This window comes from Tursiops truncatus, chromosome 17 (assembly GCF_011762595.2).
Source record: "Tursiops truncatus isolate mTurTru1 chromosome 17, mTurTru1.mat.Y, whole genome shotgun sequence".
Taxonomy (NCBI): domain Eukaryota; kingdom Metazoa; phylum Chordata; class Mammalia; order Artiodactyla; family Delphinidae; genus Tursiops; species Tursiops truncatus.
Window position 1 is genome coordinate 21984854 of NC_047050.1, and position 22998 is coordinate 22007851.

The 22998-nt window shown below is 33.1% G+C and overlaps 1 protein-coding gene across 3 annotated transcripts in view; it reads left to right on the plus strand.

The window, feature by feature from the left end:
• ZC2HC1A (zinc finger C2HC-type containing 1A) overlaps positions 1 to 22998 on the plus strand; it is a 70603-nt gene that overhangs the window by 20872 nt on the left and 26733 nt on the right. For all 3 annotated transcript variants that reach the window (XM_073794538.1, XM_019926265.3, XM_019926266.3), the window contains exons 4-7: positions 2254 to 2395; positions 4722 to 4870; positions 15556 to 15655; positions 16302 to 16401. In XM_073794538.1, the coding sequence (XP_073650639.1) occupies positions 2254 to 2395; positions 4722 to 4870; positions 15556 to 15655; positions 16302 to 16401 (491 nt within the window). The remainder of the gene's footprint in view (positions 1 to 2253; positions 2396 to 4721; positions 4871 to 15555; positions 15656 to 16301; positions 16402 to 22998) is intronic.

The following is a 22998-nucleotide window of genomic DNA, read 5'->3' on the forward strand; positions in this document are numbered from 1 at the left end:
TAAGAAACTAAAGAATCAGTCATCTCAAACATCTAAATCTGCTTTTATTTAGTTAAGATTTTTGCATCTATATTCATGAGAAAAGTGGCCTGTGATTTTTCTTTTCATCAGTTTTGTTGCTGTCATAGGACTAGTTGGAAGGTTGTTCTCTTGTTTTCTGTTTTTGAAAGAGTTTTTAAAAGATTGGTGCTGTTTCTTCCTTAAATGTCTGCAAGTATTCAACAGTAAAGGCATCTGGGCCAGGAGTTTTCTTTGTGGGTCTTTTAAATAATAGATTCATTAAAAATAAATATAAGACTATTATAATTTTTCTGTTTCTGGTATCTGTTTTGTGGTGTTTGTCAAGGATATTATCCATTTCATCTTAAATGTCCCATGTATTACCATAAAGTTTTTTTATAATATCTTCTTTTCTTTCTCATGTTTGTAAGAACTGTTTTCCATTCCTTGGTAATTTTTGTTTTCTCTTTTTTTCTAGATTAGTCTTGCCTTATAAGTGTTTTTAAAGAACAGTCTTTTGACTTTGTTGGCTCAACATAATATTCTTGATTTGAAAAACAAAGACATAATAGGAATAATCAGATATTTCAGTATTATAACAAAATAAATTTCTTTGTAGCACACAAGCCAGCAGTATGTTTAATGGAAAGATACTTAGAGGTAGTTCCATTAAAGTCAGGAACAAGATTAAGCTCCAACCAATACAGTAAGTGCTAGTCAGTAGAGTTAAATAATAACAAGAAATTAGTTGCATAGGAATTGGAAAAGAGGGGGTAAAACTATCATTATTAGGTGATGATATACCTGGAAAACCCAAGAGATCAACTGAAAAATTACTACAAACAATAAGAGAAATCAGTGAAGTAATGAGATGTAATGTTAATATACAGAAATTATCAGGTTTCATACTTCAACAAACAACTCCTTGAAATATAAAAATGATTCAAAGACACTTATAAAAGAACAACACAAAATATAAAATATTTAGGAATAAACCTTATAATAATGAAGGTGCAAGACTTCCGCAAAGACTACTTTAAAAAACCACTGAAAGACACAAACGAACACTTCTTCAAATGGAAATATATCTCATTCTTGGATAGGTAGACTTAGCAAAATAGAGTCCTTAAGTTCCTTAAGTTGTTTATGAATGTAATGTTTAATTTTTCTGGTTAAAATTTAGTTTAAAAAAATAGACAAGCTGAATCTAAAGTTCATATGGAAAAATACACATATAAGAATAACCAGAAAAGATTGAAAGAAAAGCAGAATAAAGTAGGTTTATCTTAGTGGATATTAAAATATTATTATAAAATCTCAATATTTAAAACATGGGTACTGACACACATAGTCAGAACAGTACAACAGAGAATTCAGAAATAGACCCAAATGCCAAAGGGAATATGAGAAAGGTGTTCTCTCAATTCACTGGGGAGAAAAGTTAATAAAGGATGGTGAGATAACCACATAGCCATGTTAAAATAACAGAAAATAGAGTCCATATGTCATAAATCAGGATAAATTCCAAATGAATAACAATTTAAGAATGGTTCTAGGTAGAAACATGGAAAAAATTTATTTTACCTTGGTGTGAGGTTGGGCCTTGCTAACTGAATGCAAATCTGGAGACTATAAAAGGAAAAGTAAGTTAAACTACATTTAAAAATAATTCTGCATATCGGAAGACCCTTAAACAAGGTTAAAAGAGATGTATTGTGGGGGAGGGGTGGGGCTAGTCTCCTATAAAGAATTACTAGAAATTGTTAAAAAAAAAAAAAAGGCCAATAACCCAATACATACGTTGACCAGGCTTATAAACAGTTCACAGAAAAGACAATACAAGTGATTCTTTATGATATGAAAAGATGTTCGCTCTCATTATAGGAAAAAAAGCAGTTAAAACCACAGAGAACTATTTTTCACCTCTCTAATCAGTTAAAAAACCAGAAGTTTAGTATCATACTATGTTGGAGAAACTATGGGAAAATAAGGAAATACACTCTTAGTGGTGGCTTAAGTGTTTGTAACACCTACAGGAGGCAATTTAGCAGTGTCTGTCACAATTAAAATTGTATTTTAAAAATTGCATATAATTTAGTTGCCTAAAGTTTCTTTTCAAAATTATAAATTTGGGAGGGAGATCATTTAAGGACTCCTGATGAGGGAACATTTAAAATAATATGGTGTTTTCTTGAGTTTTATTAAAAATTGTTTTGAAACTGTTTTTTGTTTGTTTTTTTAATTTGTTTGCAGCCCGAACCACCAAAGAAGCCATCTAATTGGAGGAGGAAGCATGAAGAGTTCATAGCCACCATAAGAGCAGCTAAAGGCCTTGGTCAGGCCCTTAAAGAGGGTGGCAAACTTCCTCCCCCTCCTCCACCTTCTTATGATCCTGGTATATGTCATATTGTTGACAGAAATTGTTCATGTGGGAAAGAAATATCGATAGTATTGATAGATTTCTTATAAATTTTAAGATATTAAACTTAACTTACAATAATTGAACCTAATGAAGCATGATCTTTAAAAGTTTTCCTACAAAATAATGGTGACAATCCAGGTATTTAGGCTTATAAAGACACATCAGTGTTGGACATAGAAATGCATTATCTTTTTATCTCAATACTTTATAAAGCATTTAATATCATTTAAAAATTATGGTAGTAACTATTAAATGTTAATATTCCAGGAAATTTTTTTTTTTTCCCGATACGCGGGCCTCTCACTGTTGTGGCCTCTCCCGTTGTGGAGCACAGGCTCTGGACACGCAGGCTCAGCAGCCATGGCTCACGGGCCCAGGCACTCCGTGGCATGTGGGATCTTCCCAGGCCGGGGCAGAAACCCGTGTCCCCTGCATAGGCAGGTGGACTCTCAACCACTGCGCCACCAGGGAAGCCCCTCCAGGAAATATTTTAATCATGCATAATGTCTATTGAAATGTAGTCATTCAGTAAGATTCAAATAATTATGTTGCCTGGTTCTTTGGTATCTTCTAATCTGGGAAGGGAAAAAAAATCATAATTTTGCTTCTAAAAATGTATTATTCTAGTGGGGTAACCACCATATAGATGGATATACCTAGATTATGCCCTAAATTCATGTATTTTTATATTTTCTTCATTGGGTGGGTAAAAGTTTCTTGTTTCTTGTTCCCAAAAGCAAGGCAAGATGCTGGCAACCACATATGAGATAATTGAGATGATGAAAGATTTAAAATAGCACCGTTGACATTTTGACAGTGGTTAATGGAGTAGCCTCAAGAGGTAGTTATTTTAATATAACAAGTTAGCTGCATTAAAATTGTGTTAGTATTCTAAGTTGGGATTAATTTCTTAGTAAAGAGAAAGTTAGGTATGATCTTTATAAGGAGGGGTTGATACACAATTTCTATAAAGGACCAATAGTTAATATCTTAGGTTATGCAGTCCATAAGGTCTCTGTTTCAACTCCTCAACTCTGCCACTGTTGCAAGAAATCAGCCACAGAAAATATGTAAGTGAATGAATGTGGCAGTGTTCCAGAAACATGCACCGGGCAGGCTGGATTTGGCCCATGGGCCCTTGTTTGCCAACTCCTGTTTGAGTCTTAGTAATTAACTTTAATGCTATGAGTATTTCTGGAATGTTCCATTTGGGTTTGCATCTCTTCTATTTCTACCTTAATTTTCCCCATGAAGTTGAATTCTCTCTTTTAGAGGTATTTGTATATTGCATCTTATTCAACACAGTTATATTTCTCATGTTTATGTTAAGTCAGAGCTGGGGCGGGGGGCAGTTCTTCAGGATAATTTGGGCTTCAGAAATTTTTTGATCTCTTAGTCCTGACAGAACAACTTCTTTGTTATTAGAGATTTTAGACCTATTTCACTAGTTAGCAGGACAAATTTCTGAGATTCAGATGAGTGTAAATTCTAAAGGGCAAAAAACTCCATCTCAAAAAGTAAACCTATTGAAATAAATTGAAGATTTTTTTTGACACTGCTAAGTTGTTATATTTATTTCTTCTCTGTATCTTATAGAGTTGAAATCTTTCACAGTGCTATAAAATTTGGTTCTTTCTGGGATAACTTTAAGATTTATTTTGTGAGAAGTTTTGTTTGTACTATATATTGCATTTGGGGAGAATATATAATCTGCAACATTTGCTGTTTCTTAAATTTGAATTAATTATGTTAGGAGATATATTTTTATTATTCCATCTGTTGGGATCTCTAAGAGAAAATAAAACTGTATAAAGTCTATTAAATTATTTCTTGACAGCTTTCCTCTAATTGAAATTAAAGATTTTAACAGATGAGCCCAAATTTAAAATTTTTATTTTATGTAAATTTTTATTTAATGTAATGTGTTATTAACTACTTAACCTAGTCTACCTTATGAAAATATATATTTGTGATGAAAACATATGGTAATATAGAAGCAAAAAATAATTAACATTTTTCCTTTACTTATTCATTTTTATGTAGGGACGATTTATCTTTTTTTTCCCCTCAAATTTGACTCTAAGCTGGGAGAAAATTGCAGTTTATCGTATACTAGCATACTTTTTTTCTTAAATGTCTTTACTAAGTTTAGATAAGTCAGGTTGGGTGGTTATAAGAAAATGAGAGTTTTTGCTTAGCAGTTGTTATTTATGTTATATGTCTTGAGTTACTAACTTATAACTCTTTATGTCCCATTTCAAGTATTATGTTACTAGTCTGTTTCTTTTTTCTGTTTTAGATTATATTCAGTGTCCATATTGCCAGAGGAGATTTAATGAAAATGCAGCTGATAGACATATAAATTTCTGTAAAGAGCAGGCAGCACGTATTAGTAATAAAGGCAAATTTTCTACCGATACCAAAGGAAAATCGACTTCTCGGACACAGGTAATCATTGTGGTCATTTCTACAAATAAATGAGAAAATGACTTTAAGTTCACAGTTTTGTGTTTATTCTTTATAGCACATTTAACTACAGTTTCTCACCTGCTAAAATTTATATATTACTGTTCAGGGATTTAGTAAGAAATTTGAATGGCTAGTTGAGAACAAAATTTGAAGTGGACTTGAGTTAGTAAAGACTTAAAAATATACAGATTTAAAGAGGTATTAGGAAAAAAGGGAGAAAATTAGTTTAAAATAGATGCAGCAGATTCAGAGGAAAGTAGAGGGGTTAGATGAATGAGAAAATTGCAATAAAAATCCACATTTGAAAATCATGTAAGTTATGAATGTTTCCATGTTATATATGAGTAACACATTTGAGGAAATGAAAACATGGGGTTACATCCAGACTGCTACTTTTGAACTTTTAGACAAATGACATTAATGTATGTAAGCCTTCATTTCTTCATCTGTGAAGTGGTAATCTACATAACTATAGTGAGAAGCAAATGAAATGATGTATGTGAAAGCACTTAGAGAACCATAAACCATATAAGGATTTTGTTATATTAAATTTATATTAACACTACTGTTGTTTTTCTTTAAGCATATTGTCACATAAAAACTTTGACAATATCATACTTTTAAGCAAATTTTATTTTTCACAAAGCTTTCATTTGTAAACTTTTTTTTAGTACTTAAACTTAGCAAACAGTAAATAATCAAATCTATTTTTTTGTTACTTATGAATAAAATATTGGGTTAAAAGACCACATTGCAACTGAGACCTCCTTGAGAGAATCCTCCTATTGAATTTTTGTTAATATTATTGGAAATGGAGCATATCATTATTACCATCATCATTGTGGGGAAAGAATAGCGAAGAAAACTCATTTAGAAGAATTTCCAAAACAAATGGAAAACAATGTATATCTTTTGAACAGTTAAGAACATCAATAGGATTTTGTTTTGTTTTAAGAATAAAATAGTAGAGCAAAGGAAATACAATAGAATGTGTGTATTCCAACAGCTTGGTGCCAAATGATTTGTAAATGTAAAATCCAAGTAGTTTTTAAGTTCCCACCTTAAATTTTATCAGTTCTGATACCATGCCTAGTCATATATATTTATTTCAGTCTGACCCCATATTTTCTCATCTGTATTCATTCAAGAAGTTTTTGAGTACTCTCTTTGAACCAGACACTGTACCCGGTACTGGATCTACATTAGTAAACTAAGTAGAGTACTTTTCCTAAACACGCTTAAATGCTTCCTTGTCATATTTAGCAGCTGTAATCTGGCCTGATTACAGCCCACTTTTTGACCCTGCTCTAATCAAAATAATGATACAAACACAGTGAAGATCAGGTTTTTATAGGTAAAAACAAGAAGTTCTACCGTTCAGTTAAGCTGTCATAATCCTTCACTAGGAATTTTATCAAATTTAGGCATGGTTGTATTAAAGTAGACCCATGAAGACATAGGAAACCAAAAATATCATCTAATATATGCTAAATTACATGTCTTGTTATTTTAAAAGAACAAATTATTTTGAAATAACTCATGCATAATTTAGATCCTGCAGTAGTGTTTCATCAGATTAGGCTAGGCTGAGTTACCTTATGAGTTTAAAGCAATACGATAAGTATTTTATGATTTAGGAATTTTCCTAATCATATTCTGATTTCCAAATCAGTATTCTGATTGATTCTTATCCTACTTATTCTAAAGTAATGAAGTTTTAAGTCTGGAAAGATGATATGCAATTTTTAATAAATATTTTTCTGATTATTAAAAGGATTCCTATTCTTTATGGAAAATTTGAGAAATATATATATTTTAAAAGTTATCAACATAGTTAACATTTTAAATATCTCTAAGCTCTTATTTTTTTACAACACTTTTATTCAGATTTTTTCTTACAATTTTCCCGTTATTTTTTTTGTAAATTATACACATAGAAAACAAAGCATAAAACATAAATACATACATAACCACAAGAAAGTTGAGAAATACAATATTGTTAGTCTTACAAAAGCCTCCACTAGTGTCTCACTCCCAGAATGTAATGTTCTCTCACTCCTAGCCCCCAACACCCATGAAGTAGTCACTATTTTGACTTTACATATAATCAATTTTTGCCTTTTTATATAGTCCCCAGACCACATTAATATTTTTGTTTACTATAGCTTTATGAATTTTTTTTTAATTGAAGTATAGTGGGTTTACAATATTATATTAGTTTCAGGTATATAGCATAGTGATTCAGTATTTTTACAGATTATACTTCATTTAAATTTATTACATAATAATGGCTATATTTCCCTGTGCTGTACAATATATCCTTGTTGCTTATTTATTTTATACATAGTAGTTTGTATCTCTTAATCCCTTATGCCTATTTTGCCCCTCCCACCTTCTCTCACTCCACTGGTAACCACTAGTTTGTTCTCTGTATGTGTGAGTCTGTTTTTTTGTTATACTCACTAGTTTGTTTTTTTTTAGATTCCACATGTAAGTGATATAATACAGTATTTGTCTTTCTCTGACTTCACTTACTATGATATTCTTTAGGTCCATTTATGTTGCTGCAAGTGGCAATATTTAATTCCTTTTTAATGGATGAGTAATATTTCATTGTGTATATATGTATATACCACATCTTCTTTATCCATTCATCTGTCAGTGGACATTTAGGTTGCTTCCATGTCTTGGCTATTGTAAATAGTGCTTCAGTGAACATTGGGGTGCATGTATCTTTTAGAATTAGTTTTCGTCTTTTCCAGATATATGCCCAGGAGTGGGATTGCAGGATCACATGGTAACTCTATTTTTAGTTTTTTAAGGAACCTCCATACTGTTCTCCATAGTGGCTCTACCAATTTACATTCCCACCAACAGCGTAGGAGGTTTCCTTTTTCTCCACTCTCTCCAGCATTTATTATTTGTAGACTTTTTGATGATAGCCATTCTGACTGGAGTGAGGTGATACCTCACTGTAGTTTTGGTTTGCATTTCTCTGATAATTAGCAGTGTTGAGCATTTTTTCATGTGTCTGTTGGCCATCTCTATCTCCTTTGGAAAACTGTCTATTTAGGTCTTCTGCCCATTTTTTTTTTTTTTTTTTTTTTTTTTTTTTGCGGTACGTGGACCTCTCACTGTTGTGGCCTCTCCCGTCGCGGAGCACAGGCTCTGGACGCGCAGGCTCAGTGTCCATGGCTCACGGGCCTAGCCACTCCATGGCATGTGGGATCTTCCCAGACCGGGGCACGAATCCGTGTCCCCTGCATCGGCAGGCGGGCTCTCAACCACTGCGCCACCAGGGAAGTGCTCTTCTGCCCATTTTTTAGTTGGGTTGTTTGTTTTCTTCATGTTGAGTTGTATGAGCTGTTTATAAATTTTGGATATTAATCCCTTATCAGTCACATAATTTGCAAATGATTTTCTCCCACTCAGTAGGTAGTCTTTTTGTTTTGTCAGTGGTTTCCCTTGGCGGTGCAAAAGCTCTTAGGTTTAATTAGGTCCCATTCACTTATTTTTTCATTTATTTCCTTTGCCTTAGTAGGCATATCTAAAAAAATATTGCTATGCCTTACGTCAAAGAGTGTTCTGCCTGTTTTCTAGGAATTTTATGGTTTCTAGTCTTACATTTAGGTCCTTAATCCATTCTGAGTTTATCTTTGTATATGGTTTGAGGAAATGTTATAATCATTCTTTTATATGTAGCCATCCAGTTTTCTCAGCACCACTTAACTAAACAGACTGTCTTTTCTCCCTTGTATATTCTTTTTTTTTTTTTTTTTTTTTTTTTGCGGTACGCAGGCCTCTCACTGTTGTGGCCTCTCCCGTTGCGGAGCACAGGGTCCGGATGCGCAGGCTCAGCGGCCATGGCTCACGGGCCCAGCCGCTCTGCGGCATGTGGGATCTTCCCGGACCGGGGCACGAACCCGCGTCCCCCGCATTGGCAGGCGGACGCTCAACCACTGCGCCACCAGGGAAGCCCTCATTTTGTGTTCTTATTGGTCATTTGTGTTTTCTGTGAAGTATCTGGAAGGTTTTTCTGGTCCTTTTTTTAGGTTCTCTTATTGAATGAAAGCATGTGTTAAATATTCTCAGTCTTTTCTCAAATGTGTATTAACAAAATTTTCTTCCCTTCTGTGTCTTGGCTTTTTTTTTTAAGGATAGCTTTTGAAAAGCAAAAGCTTAAAACTTTGATAAAGTCTAATTTATAAATTATTTCTTTTATGACTTTTTTTTCTTCTTGGTTCTAAGGAATCTTTACCCTTACCAAGCTTGCAAAGATTTTTCTCCTTTATCTTCTAGAAATTTTATAGTTTTAGCTCTTACATTTAGATCTGTGGATTATTTCAAGCTAATATTTGTATGATGTGAAGTAAAGGGCAATTGTTCATTTTTTTCTATATGGATAATCTGTTGTTTCGGCACCATTTGTTGAAAAGACTTCTTTACCCAATGAATTTGCCTAAGCACCTTGTTTGATCATCAGTTGAATGTATATTTTTAGTTCTATTTCAGGACATACTGTTCTGTTCCATTCATCTGTATGTCTGTTCTTTTATCAATACCACACTATTGCCATACTAAATATTATACCATATAAGCCTTAAAATCATGTAGTCTAAATTCTTCAACTTGTTTTTTCTTTTTAAAATTACTTTGGTTATTCTAGGTTGTTTACATTTTATATAAATTTTTTTGTTTTGCTAGTTTCTACCAAAAAAGTCTACTAGTGCTTGATTGAAATACATTAAATATATAAATCATTTGGGGAAAATTAACATCTTAATATTGAATTGTCCAGTCCATGAATTTGTTACATTTCTTGCTTATTTAGGTGTTCTTTTTTTAATTGAATATAATTGATGTAGAACATTATATTAGTTTCAGGTGTACAACCTAATGACTCAATATTTGTTTATATTACAAAGTGATCACCACAATGTCTAGTTAACGTCCATCATCATACACGATTACCTAATTTTTTTTCTTACGATGAAAAACAAAATTTATTTCAAGAGTGTTTTCCTTATCTTGTTTGATCTTGACATTGTTTCTAATCTTGCACCCTACTATTTTGTTAAATTCACTTATTATAATAGCTTATTGTAGATATCATAGGGTTTTTCTATGTACATAATCATGTCATCTGTAAATAAGGACAGTTTTACTACCTTCTCGTCAATCTCTATGCCTTTTTCTCCCTGTAATAATTTATTACACTAGCTAGAATTTTCAGTCCAGTGTTGAGTAAAAGTTGTGAAAGAGAGTTGCTTTCTTCCTGTTCTTAGGTGAAAACCATTCAGTTTTTCACCATTGAGTACGATATTGCTGTGGATTTTTGTTAATGCCCTTTGTCAGGCTGAGAAAGTTCTCTTCTAATTGCTGAGAGTTCTTTTTTAAACTGAGAATGCATTTTGCATTCTGTCAAACGCTCTTTATCTATTGAAATACCATAGTTTTTCTGTTACTCTGTTAATGTGATGAATTGCACTTATTTATTTTCAGATGTTAAACCAACTTTGCATTCTATGAATAAATTCTATTTTGTTATGAATTATTGCTCTTTTTATAAATTATTGGATTTGATATGCTAAAATTTAGAATTATTGCCTCTATGCTTGTGAGAAATATTGGTGTGTAGTTCTCTTCGTTTGATGTTTTTAGCTGGTCTTGGTATCAGGGTAATGCTAGCCTCATATGGATTTGCAGTTATTTCCTCCTCCATTTCCTGAAAGAGTTTGTAAATTCTTTTTTTGTAGACTTTTACAGTAATGGTATTATTCCTATTGTGTATGTTTGCTAAAATTCACCAGTGAAGCCATCTAGGTATGGGTTTTTCTTTTTTTCAGAGCTTTTCATCGACATCATTTTCTTGGGTAGATACAAAGCTGTTCAGATTTTCATTTCTTCTTGGTGTCAGTTTGGGCAATTTGTATCTCTTAAGTAATTTGTGTAATTGGATTTATTGACCTAAGGTGTTAACTTCTTAACGTAGAAATATGTTGTGATATCCTCTTTTTCATTCCTAATACAGGTATTTTGTATTCTCTTTTTTTCCCTCTGGTTAGTTTTTTTCCCTTGATTATTCTGTTTAGAGATTTATTGATTTCATTGTATCTTTTCAGAGAAACAGCTTTTGGTTTTATTGCTCTAGCATTGCTTTAGCTACATCTCAAAAATCTGAATGTGTTTTTTTTTTTTCTTATTCAGTTCAAAATATTTTTAAATTTGTGACTTATTTTACTCAAAGTCTAGTCAAATATGAGTCATTTACTTCCAGATACAGTCATCCCTTGGTATCTTTGGAGGACTAGTTCCAGGAACCCCACCCCATGCTCCCTGCCCCACCAAGGATAAGTCCCTAATGTAAAATTGCATAGTGTTTGCATATAACCTACATCCTTCCCACATATTTTAATCAGATCATCGCTAGATTACCTGTAATATCTAATACAATGTAAATGCTATGTAAATAGTTGTAAATACAGTATAAATGATATGTAAATAGTTGTGTGCATGTGGCAAATTCAAGTTTTGCTTTTTGGAACTTTTTGGAATTTTTTTTGACCTGTGGTTAGTTGAATCCATGGATTCGGAACCTGTAAATGTGGAACCAGTGGATATAGAACCCGTGGATACAGAGGGCCAACTGTGTTTGGAGCTGTTCTAGATGTTTTGTTGTTGTTGTTTTAATTCTGTTCTGGTCTGAGAATGTACTTGGTAAGATTTTTATCTTATTGGGATTTGTTTAATTGCCTAGCATGTGGTCTCTTAATGAATGTTCTGTGGCATATGAAAAGCAGAGTGTATTCTGCAGTTGTTGGGTATAAAGTTTTATAAATGTCAGTCAGGTAAGGTGGCTGGTAGCTTCATTCAGATCTTCCATGTTCTTTTTATTCCATCAGTTACTAAGAAATGTGTTAAAATCTTTGTGAGCTTTTCTGTCTCATTAATTTTGCCAGTTTTTGCTTCAAGTATTTTGAATTTCTCTTATTAAACATGTTTTACATTTACAAATGTAATATCTTCTGTATTTATTGATTCTTTTATCATATGGAGTGTCCCTTTTTGTCTTTAGTGACATTCCTTGTGTTGAAATTTGTTTCATCGATAACATAGCTGTTTCAGCTTAATTATCCTAATTTTCCTTCTATTCTTTAACTTAAATTTGTAGGTTTGCATCTTCTGTAGACAGCCTATAGTTTTCTTTAATCCATCTGACAACCTCAACCTGTTTGTTGAAGTGTTTTGGCATTTACACTTAATGTGATCATTGATATGTTTGTGTTTAGGTCTGCTATGTTGCTATTTTCTATTTTGTCTTTATTTTTGTTTTTATTCCTCTGTTACTTCTTCCTTGCCTCTCTTGTTTTAGTAGAAGACATTTTATTTTCTCTATTGGCTTTCTAGCCATAAGTCTCTGTATTTTTTAAAATTGTTACTCTAGGAATAACAAAATGCATCTTTAACTTAACCCTGTCTATTGATATGTTTATATACCTCTCACCAATCTTAGTGCTGTTGTTGTATATATGTAAAACTCTGTAGACATTATAAAGCCATCAATACTCTTGATGCGTATTGTTATAAGTGTTATACTTACTGCTTTAAAATCTGTCTTTTAAAGAAATTAGGAGAAAATAATATGTGAACATAAATTTATACGTATATAGGGACACACACTATATATATTTATGCATACATGTATATACTCTGCATTTTATATTTACTCACATATATCATTTCCAGACCTCTTCATTTCTTCTTATAAATCTCTGTTGCTATATTTAGTCATTTTCCTTCAGCCCGAATAAGTTTCTTTAGCCTTCTAATAGTACAGATCTGCTGGCAATGAATTCTCTGTTTTTGGTTATCTGAAAAAATGCATATATTTTACATTCATTTCTCTGTTGAGATTCCCTATATTGTTCATTCACTGTTACCATATTTCCCTTTAATTCTTGTGTATATGTTCCTTTACTTTTTGAACATATTTATAATAACTGTTTTGAAATTCTTAATTACAAAGTCTTACACACCTGTGCCCACTTGAAGTCAGTTTCTGTTGACTTTTTTTTGCTGAATATGGGTCATACTTTCCTGTATTCATTTTCCTTTTCTTGTCTCCCCTTTCGCCTTCCCTTCCGCTTCCCTTCTCTTTCTCATTTCCTGAAATTAAACCCAGAGATACACAGTTTCCAGAAGGACTGCTTTTGGATGATTTCCAATCTCTTAAAATCCTTTTTTTAAATCTATAGGAGGATTATATCTGTATCTATAAGGAGGATTATAGATTATCTATAGGAGGATTATACAGCTGCTTCATTTCTCCACCATTGAATTTGTAATCTGTTATTTTATTTTTAATTTCTTCTTCTAATTTTCTATGTTACTTTCTATAGTTTCCAATTTCCTGTTGATATTTTCAAAGTTGTCTTTTATATCTTTGAATGTAGTAAGCATAATTGTTTTATGTTATGTGTCTGATAATTGTTACATCATGTGACCTTTATGGATATGTTCTTGCTTTTTTCATTTGTGGTTCCTTATATTATTATGTTTGTAATTATTATCGACCATTTTCTGCTGTTGCCCTTAAAATGTTATTCTCAAGGATTAATCTTGTGAAGTGCCTTTTTCAGAGAAAATTTGTACTTGTTTATTCCAGGTATCTACCAGTCTGGAGACACATTAAATTAAATTACTGGCTTTAGTTTGCTGTACCATCTAGTAATGCATAATCATAAAGCATGTGATGGCCAGACCCTGTTACAATCGCACGTGGTGTTGGCCTGGCAGTTCTTTTTCCTCTCATCTGACATTCAGTGCTTTTAAAATGATTTTTTATACTTTCCTGAGCATTTAAAATTTTATTATCTTTTATTAATGCTAATCATTTTGCTCTGTTTTTGGTAATTAGCACAGTATGAGCGGGTCACCAATCCTGTTTCTTAATCCAATTTTATTGACCCTATTTTTAGTAGACATGCCTCTAATATTTTGACAAATCTTTGTTAGGTCTTTTTTTCCATATTGTTAGTTTTAAAATCTTGCCTAATGTCTTCATTAGCATTGGTATTTTAGTAGGAGAGACTGACACTAACCAGAAATACCCCTTAGGTTTTCAAAGAAACAGTATATTTATATGGCTCATCTCCAAAGTCTCCTAGTCATTTGTTCATTTGACAGACAGTTATCGAAGGTTTTCTAGTTGCCAAGTGCTTAAGAAATTGCAGTTTCTGGCATTATACTGCCAAATGTCCATGTTATTTGTCTGTGTGTGTGTGTGTGTGTGTGTGAGTGAGAGAGAGAGAGAGAGAGAGAGAGAGAGAGACCATTTTACCAAGATTTGTTTTTGCAAAAGGTCAGATACTGAATTTTGAAGAGAGATAATATTTGAGTTCAAAATTTGTGCTTAGCAGTTTTCATTAGTAGCAAGCACATCTTAAATTTTATACTGATTATAGGTTATAAATGTGATTTGATTTTTGAAAATTAGGTTTAAAAACAATTTTTCTCATTAAGTCCAAAGCAATCTAAATAATGCATTGGGCTCAAGTACACATACATGCAAGTAATCACCTTATAGTTGGAGTATAGGGCTAGAACTAAGGTGGCGTGAGTCTTAATTCCTATTTTATTTTTAAGTTGGGGTGTAACCCTGGGCAAATTCACTTCTTTATCTTGGAGTGGGTGTTCAATAAGATTCTTTTAAATTCAGTAACAGAGCAAAATTTGGCTCAAGTAAGAGACAGTAAAATAAAATTAACGGTGATATCTCTAGAGAAGAGAGAAAAAATGAGAATAAACGAGATAAGCTAAAATACCCTATCTTTCTCAGCCCACATCCCATTCATCTAACATGGTCTGGTGAGGTTAATAAAGCCAGAATTAGCTCTTTCTCTCCACACTGGGGCAATAATCCATTAAGCAGCTATTGTAAAACTTGTTCAGACTGATAGGTACTCTTATGAATTTTTATCAGTAAGAAATATGACTGGATTATATATATGAAATATAAAACCATACCCAGGAACATGTAAGAATATTGACCTTTAAAGCTACACCACTGAGTGAGCATCATTGGGTGTTTCGAAGTTTTTCTGATATTATGGTTGGCATTTAAAATCTTAACATTGAGGGCTTCCCTGGTGGCGCAGTAGTTGGGGGTCTGCCTGCTGATGCAGGGGTCACGGGATCGTGCCCCAGTCCGGGAAGATCCCACATGCCGCGGAGCGGCTGGGCCCGTGAGCCATGGCCGCTGAGCCTGCGCGTCTGGAGCCTGTGCTCCGTAACGGGAGAGGCCACAGCAGTGAGAGGCCCGCGTACCGCAAAAAAAAAAAAAAAAAAAAAAATCTGAACATTGAGGAAATTTTTTTTCCATTTCATCCATTTTGTTTTCTTTGAATGAGGAAAAGTTGCTCTTAGTTTATTTTAGCAGTACAACATCTGAGCCAAACTTTTAGTACTCCAGTTTTGAGAAGAAACATATTTTGGGAAACCTCTCTGTGAGGTGATATATTTTAACCTACACTTTCTAAATTTGGATAATTCAGGAACTAATAAAGAGATTGCTCATTTAAGGTAATGTATGCTTTTGAAATACTGGTTTACAATCCATAATCAAAGAGTGATGATGATCAAATATTTTATTTTCATTATTTTAGTATAAGCCTCCTGCACTTAAAAAGTCCAGTTCTCCTGGAGCCACCTCATCAGGATCTTCACGATTACCACAGCCAAGTGGCACTAGCAAAACTGTTGTAGGTAATGAGATCCATAAAATAACTTGATTTTTTTTTTCTTTTAACAGTGTTGGTACAAAAGGAAATGAATATAGTATTCTGTTCTGGATTATTCAAAATAGATTTATAATTAGGATGAGATGTGGAGGATAAGTAATTATTTTGGTTTAGAAATAAAGTAACTTTCAGTAGCTTCTACTTTAGGTATTTTATAGTCCTTTTTTTTTTTTTTTTTTAGCTATATGTCTACCCTCAGTGTTGTAGTGATATATCATCTCTTGAGAATAGTCAACCAAGTTCTTCTCTTGATTCTTTGACCACAGTATTTTTCCCCTCATTTCTACCTATCCCTCTCTGAACTTGACAGTTATCCTTAGTAGACAAATATTTAATGATTTGAAGGAAATATTGATTACTGAAGTGTATCTTTATTTGTATATAAATTGTAAGAAATACAGAAATTATAAATGAAGGATGTGTATGTTGTTCCCTGGAAATTTTATTTAATTTTTTTTTCTTATTTGATGACTCATTTTGTTATTTTGCCACAAAGATTTATTGCCACTAAAGCAATAAATAAATAAACTGTTTTCCTTGTCAGATGCTCTGTTTTATGTGATTTTTGTTTTTCAGACTGTCGTTAAAACTAATACCTTTTTTATTATAAGGTGTTCCTTCAGGTAAAGTGTCTTCAGTTAGCAGCTCTTTGGGAAGCAAACTTCAGACCTTGTCTCCCTCCCATAAAGGGATAGCAGTCCCTCATGTAGGGTAAGTCTACATTGAATTTAATTTATTAGTGATACATACATACATATATATACACACACGATACTAAGGTTTTATTTTGTTTAGGTAATTGGCTTTTTCATTATTCTTAATTTCTAAGTTTGTCTTTTAACATATTGCTCATCAGGAGCTCACACACTGCTATTGAGAATCTAAATTAGTATAACCAGTTAGGAAGAAAATCTGGTGGCATTTATCAAGAGTCTTAAAAACATTCATATCTTCGATTGAATAATTTTATTTCTGGGAATCTAGTCTAAGGAAATCACTTAAAATATGATAGATTTTTATAATCATTATTTTTTTAAGCACGTATCAGGCACTGTGCTAGACATTTTACATTATTTTTATTAAAACTACCCACTGCCATAGGATGAGAGGATCAGAGAAGCAGAGTAATTTGCTCAAAGCTACACAGCTGTTAAGAGTTGGAAGCAGGATACAAATTGGAGTCTCTTTGGCAGTAAACACTGGTCTCTTTTTATGTTTTTTCTATAAAGTAAAAAAAAAAAAAAATCACCCAAATGTCTAGCTTTGTTTGAATAGCAAATTGTGAAAATCTACAAAAGAATATTATACAATCATAAAATATATATAAATTTTAAAAAGATGATCCTGCTATTAGAAGTATGTGGGATACAAATTCCATGTATACTTTGATAGAAGCTATAAAAATTTAATAATTTTAAAATACTTTTTGTCTTTCTGTGGTTTTATATACATGGCTTTTAATAAAGTAGCATAATTAAGCTTTCAACAATTATTTTAATCTGGGAAAATTTGTTGATAACACTAGAATTTTTAATAGAAGTCTTTCTATTCCAACAGAAACTCATTTTCCATTTTGATAAACTAGAAAATTAAGAAATTGCCATATGATTATCTTTGGCAATGCAGCCTTATTCTTTATCTTTACACATACTGATAAAGTTGATTTAGGAAACATAGCGTACATTATTTTCAGATCTAGGTTCTCACTTTGGTTTTTATGTAGGAAATATATATGATTGTATCTATCCATAGAGACTAACTGCCTTTTGTTTCCTAATTTGGACTACATAGAAAGTGTAAGACCTAAAAAGAGTTTAATGTAATTATTGTAGAAAAAGAACGAGATCTGATTAGTTAAATGTCTTTCCTCTTTGTTGTGCTTCCAAAAAGAAGAGACGGGCTATCCTTAAGAAAGAGACAGGTTATCAGTAGGACAAGTGGTTGAAAAGTAAAAAGCTCATCTTCCAGTGCTAAAAAAAACTAATCGATTTTTGTTTGTTTGTTTTGCTTCTCTGCTGAGTTGACCCACTAGATATTTAACTGAAGTATAGACATAGCAATATCTTTTAACATTACAAACAGTAGTTTCATTTAGTTGATTATGAATTAAAGGCTGGTAGTTTTTTAGTACCTTTCCTTTCATACTGGTAATTTTATCAGTTGACACTATTAAGTTGTACTGACACCGTTTTTAAAAGAGGACATGTGAAGCTGGCTGGTAAGATGAAAAGGGTTACTGACTTTGGATTAGGAAGCTAGGCTTCTAGATCCTACTTTGCCCCTAAATACCTATATGACTTTGTGCATATCTCTTTTCTCTGTCTTGCTCTGACAACTTTCTGTGACTGCTTACACCTTACACCTAGATGATCTAAGAAAATCTGACCAACATTTATTTATCTTTAGGAGAAAATTTTTTACTAACTAGCAAAGGCTTTAGGCACAAGAATTTTATAAGTTATGTGCTGCTACAGTGCTATAAAGATTTAAAATTTTTGGTGGTCCCATATTATATTAAACTGTTAAACATAACTGTTTAAATCCCAATTTTATATATGATCCTTATGTGTTAAAGGCATTGTTTCCAACTACTGGAAGGAGAGTGGTGATGTGTACTTCTGATCAATATATTACTGTATTAACTGGAACGTTACTGTATTACTATATTGACTAGAATCCTTCATGACTATTTAGTGGCACAGCTGGTTATGTTTTTTTAGATTATTGAGGTAATGATTTGTCTCTTGCCCTTACTGGATTATAAGCTCTGTGATAGCAAAGCCCTGTGTCTGCTTTGCTTACAGATATAACTACAAAATGTAAATAGTATAATGCTTGGCATATAGGCACACAAATTTTTGGTGAATATATGAAAAAAATAGTGAATCAATAAATTCCTCATTTGTCAATTTTTTGACCCATCACAGAATCATGGTCTGGTAGTGGTAAGAAAATTACTAGAGGTTTATATGATAATAATCATTTTTATTGACACAGATAATTCAGGATTGAGTAAAGATAGAATTAAGACATCTGACTAGCTGTGATGTTCAAGCAGTTGAGCACCCTTCTGAGATTAGTAAAATGAGTCGTTTTAGTGGCTTGATTATTTAGAGCCTGGTATATATAATCTTTATTGTGGTCAGCTTTAATCATACATATCAGTGGTCTGTAATGTTTAGCATATATTGGAGTCATACCACAGAAAAATTTATCTTTTTACTTGGAAAAATTCTCATATGTTTGATAATTCTAGACAACCTGTGGGTTGACTGATTTAAACAGAATTTTTATTTAAGCAAAACATACCCCTGATAGAAAATTTTTTTCTTAGCTAAAAGATGATTTTCTTTACTCCTAGAGATTTTAGACGTATGATGAAACACAGAGCTTTTAAATAAATATTGCCATGCTTGAATTGTATCAGAGAGTTTACATAGTCATGTCTTGAGAATTGTTTTTTCTTAATGGTTAATTACTAGCTTAAATGAATACTTCAGCTGATAATTTTCAATAGCTAAAGTGTCAAATTTCAAAGATTTACTTCTGTTCAGTTACTCTGAAAAACAGGAGTTTACTTTGAGATATAATGTAATAGATGTGGTAAAACTAGAGAAACAGAATGCATGTAAGGAGCACTTTTTAATAAAAAAAAAAAGAAATTAGTTTCTCATACTTTATATTAACAAAAGTGAGAAATACATGTCTAGGGTTTTTTTTCTTTTTTTTGTGGTACGCGGGCCTCTCACTGTTGCGGCCTCTCCCGTTGCGGAGCACAGGCTCCGGATGCGCAGGCTCAGCGGCCATGGCTCACGGGCCCAGCCGCTCCGCGGCATGTGGGATCTTCCCAGACCGGGGCACGAACCCGTGTCCACTGCATCGGCAGGCGGACTCTCAACCACTGTGCCACCAGGGAAGCCCAAATGTCTAGTTTTTAAGTATATTTTTGTATGAGTGGAAGCAGGCTTTTCTTATAAGCCAATCTTTTGATGTGTGTGTTTTGTGTGGACCATTATTTAGATTTTTCTGAATTTCTCTGTCTTTTAATATTGATATAGAAATGCCACAACCTAGAATTTCAGAGTTTGGCTTCTTTTGTGGATAACAATGATTTAGGCTGTTGGACTAGGGAAGCTCACTTTGCCATGGAATTGAGATACTACATTATCTATATAGGATTGATGAGTTTAGGATTAAAATTAATTTGTCATTAATTTTATGACAGATTTCAAAACTTTGAGTGCCTCAAATTATCAGAGCTATAGATGTCTACAAAGATACAAAATACCACTTGATAAATTTTTTCCCCAAATTGTTTCAGACATCATTTTTTTTATTTTATCTATTCTGCTTTGTTACAGTCGTACAGGACTGAGTGGCTTATTTTCTAAGGGTTCATTCTAATGGTATCAACAATAAACAAGGACCTTCCCTAGGTTAAAGTTTGTCTCAAATTAGAAATAGATTGATACTGTTGCCAAATATTTTTTAAAATGCTCATTCAGCTATGAATATTTGGAAAGCCTGCCAAAGTATTGTTCCTTTCTAGATATACTAATGATATCATAGCAGTTACATGCAACTAGAGATAGTCCTTTTAAAAAGTCTAGGTCAAAATTGAAGAGTTTATCATCTATAGAAATGTATTAGCTTGACAAAAAGTTAAGTGTTTTTGTCTAGGAATACAGGATAATCTAGTGATATTTATCATAACTATAGTAAAATTTTAAAGATCATCATTGAAATCTGCCTTTCATTTAGATTTTCAAAATCTTAAAATACTGGCATGCTCTCATGTATGGAATTTTGATATTTTAGAGCAGGTGATCTTTTTGTACTTTTTCTTTTTTTTTTTTTTTCCAGTACGCGGGCCTCTCACTGTTGTGGCCTCTCCCGTTGCGGAGCACAGGCTCCAGACGCGCAGGCTCAGCGGCCATGGCTCACGGGCCTAGCGGCCCCGCGGCATGTGGGATCTTCCCAGACCGGGGCACAAACCCGTGTCCCCTGCATCGGCAGGCGGACTCTCAACCACTGCGCCACCAGGGAAGCCCCCAACAACTGTTTTTATTGGAACATTGCCACACCCAATTGTTTATATATTGTCTGTGGCTGCATTCATGCTACAGTGACAAAGTTGAGTGTGACAGAGATGGTGTGGCTTACAAAGCCTAAAATACTTACTGTCTGGCTTTTTACAGGAAAAGTTTGCCACTCCCTTTTTTTCTGAATGAGCGAGTTATCATAGGAATTAGATATTTATAATTTGAAGGTATGGGTTTTAAGGATTCTTCATTTATTCCCAAGGATGGAACTGTTTTTAAGTCATGTGGAATATCTAGGAAGTTAGGCCAAAGATTAGTGTTCCCGTGAACCAAAGGGTTTTTTTAAAAAAACCTTTTATTAATCCATTCAAACACATTACTGTGGTTGAATTGAAAGAACAATAAGGGATTAAAAATACACTTTCATGTTGATTCTGACCAAATCTAGGTGCCAATTTCAGGACATATCCTTGAATTTCGTATGGGATTCTACGTTATGTGTAGAATTGCTTATTCTGCACCAGATTTACCCTGTGTAGATGTGCTTGCTTGGCTTCAAAATACCTTCCTTTTTTTTCCTTAGCAGTAGCAAGACTTCTTTTACTGCTGAATGGATTTGTTTATTCCTGCCTTAATTTCTTTCAGACCTTGGGTGTATCACTGTCATTACTGAATTGGACCCTTTAAAAGAAAAATAGCATAGAGGCACTCTAAAAACACTGATATTGATAGTCCATAATTATTACTATCAAATTGAAATTTCTCAAACTTTGTAAATAATGTAAAAATACATTATAAAGTAGATTTCTCATTGTACTTTTTCAAAATTTATTAACAAAGTAACCCCCAATGTAGATAGATGTATAAATTCAATATTAAAATCAACAAAGGTGATTTTTTTTTTTCATAACTTGAAACATCTAAGGCCCCTGAGGGCAGGCCAAACATGTAATAGAGAACTCCTGGTTCCTTTACTTGTTTTATTCACTTCCTTAAGTCAGTTACTGATGGTGTGCAAGACCAAGAAAGACATAGAGAAGGAAGGAACTTTGACCAAAGAGCAATCAGTTGGGTTTAAAACTTTAAATTGCTTTTGAAAATATGTCACTACTTTTGCAAAGATTTCAGTTTCTTTTCAAATATCCCTTTATCTTGTTCCTGCTTTGACTTATCTTTAGTGCTACTGAAGGTATAGGGACAGAAAAGAAGGGGTTTAATAGAAAAGGAGACGTGAGCAAAGAAGTGTTCTTGTTCACTGAAGTAAATATGAAGATGGTATATGGTCTGGATCCGAGTCAGTTTAGGGAACCGTTTAAGTATTTGAAAGGTCTTCTTTCATAAACTGATAATTTTACCTTTTAAATTTTTTATTGAAGTATAGTTGATGTACAGTATTATATGTTTCAGGTGTGCAACATAGTGATTCACAGTTTTTAAGGTTATAATCCATTTATAGTTCTTATAAAATATTGGCTGTATTCCTTGTGTTGTTCAGTATATCCTTGTAGCCTGTTTATTTTATACATGGTAGTTGGAACCTCTTAATCTTTTGCCCCAAACTCTCCCTCCCTCCTTCCATCTCCGCACTGGTAACCACTAGCTTTTTCTCTATATCTGTGAGTCTGTTTCTTTTATGTTATATTCACTATTTTATTTTATTTTTTAGATTCCACATATAAGTGATACCATACAGTATTTGTCTTTCTCTGACTTATGTTCACTTAGCATAATAATACCCTCCAAGTCCATCCATATTGTTGCAAATGGCAAAATTTCATTTCTTTTTAAGGCTGTATAGTATTCCGGTGTGTGTGTGTGTGTGTGTGTGTGTATGTGTGTGTGTGTGTGTGTGTGTGTGTGTGTATGTGTATGTGTATGTATTCATTGTGTGTGTGTGTATATATGTACATATATATGTATATATCACATCTTCTTTATCCATTCATCTGTTGATGGACACTTAGGTTGCTTCCATATCTTGGCAATTGTAAGTAATGGCACTATGAACATTGGGTGCATGTATCCTTTTGAATTAGTGTTTTTTTTTGGATCTGTACCCAGGAGTGGAATTACTGGGCCATATGGTAGTTCTATTTTTAGTTTTTTGAGAAACCTCCTTACCGTTTTCCACAATAGCTGCACCAGTTTACATTTTCACCAGTAGTGTACAAGGGCTCCCTTTTTTCCACATCCTCACCAACGTTTGTTGTTTGCGGTCGTTTTGATGGTAGCCTTTCTGACAGGTGTAAGTTTTGATAGCTCATTG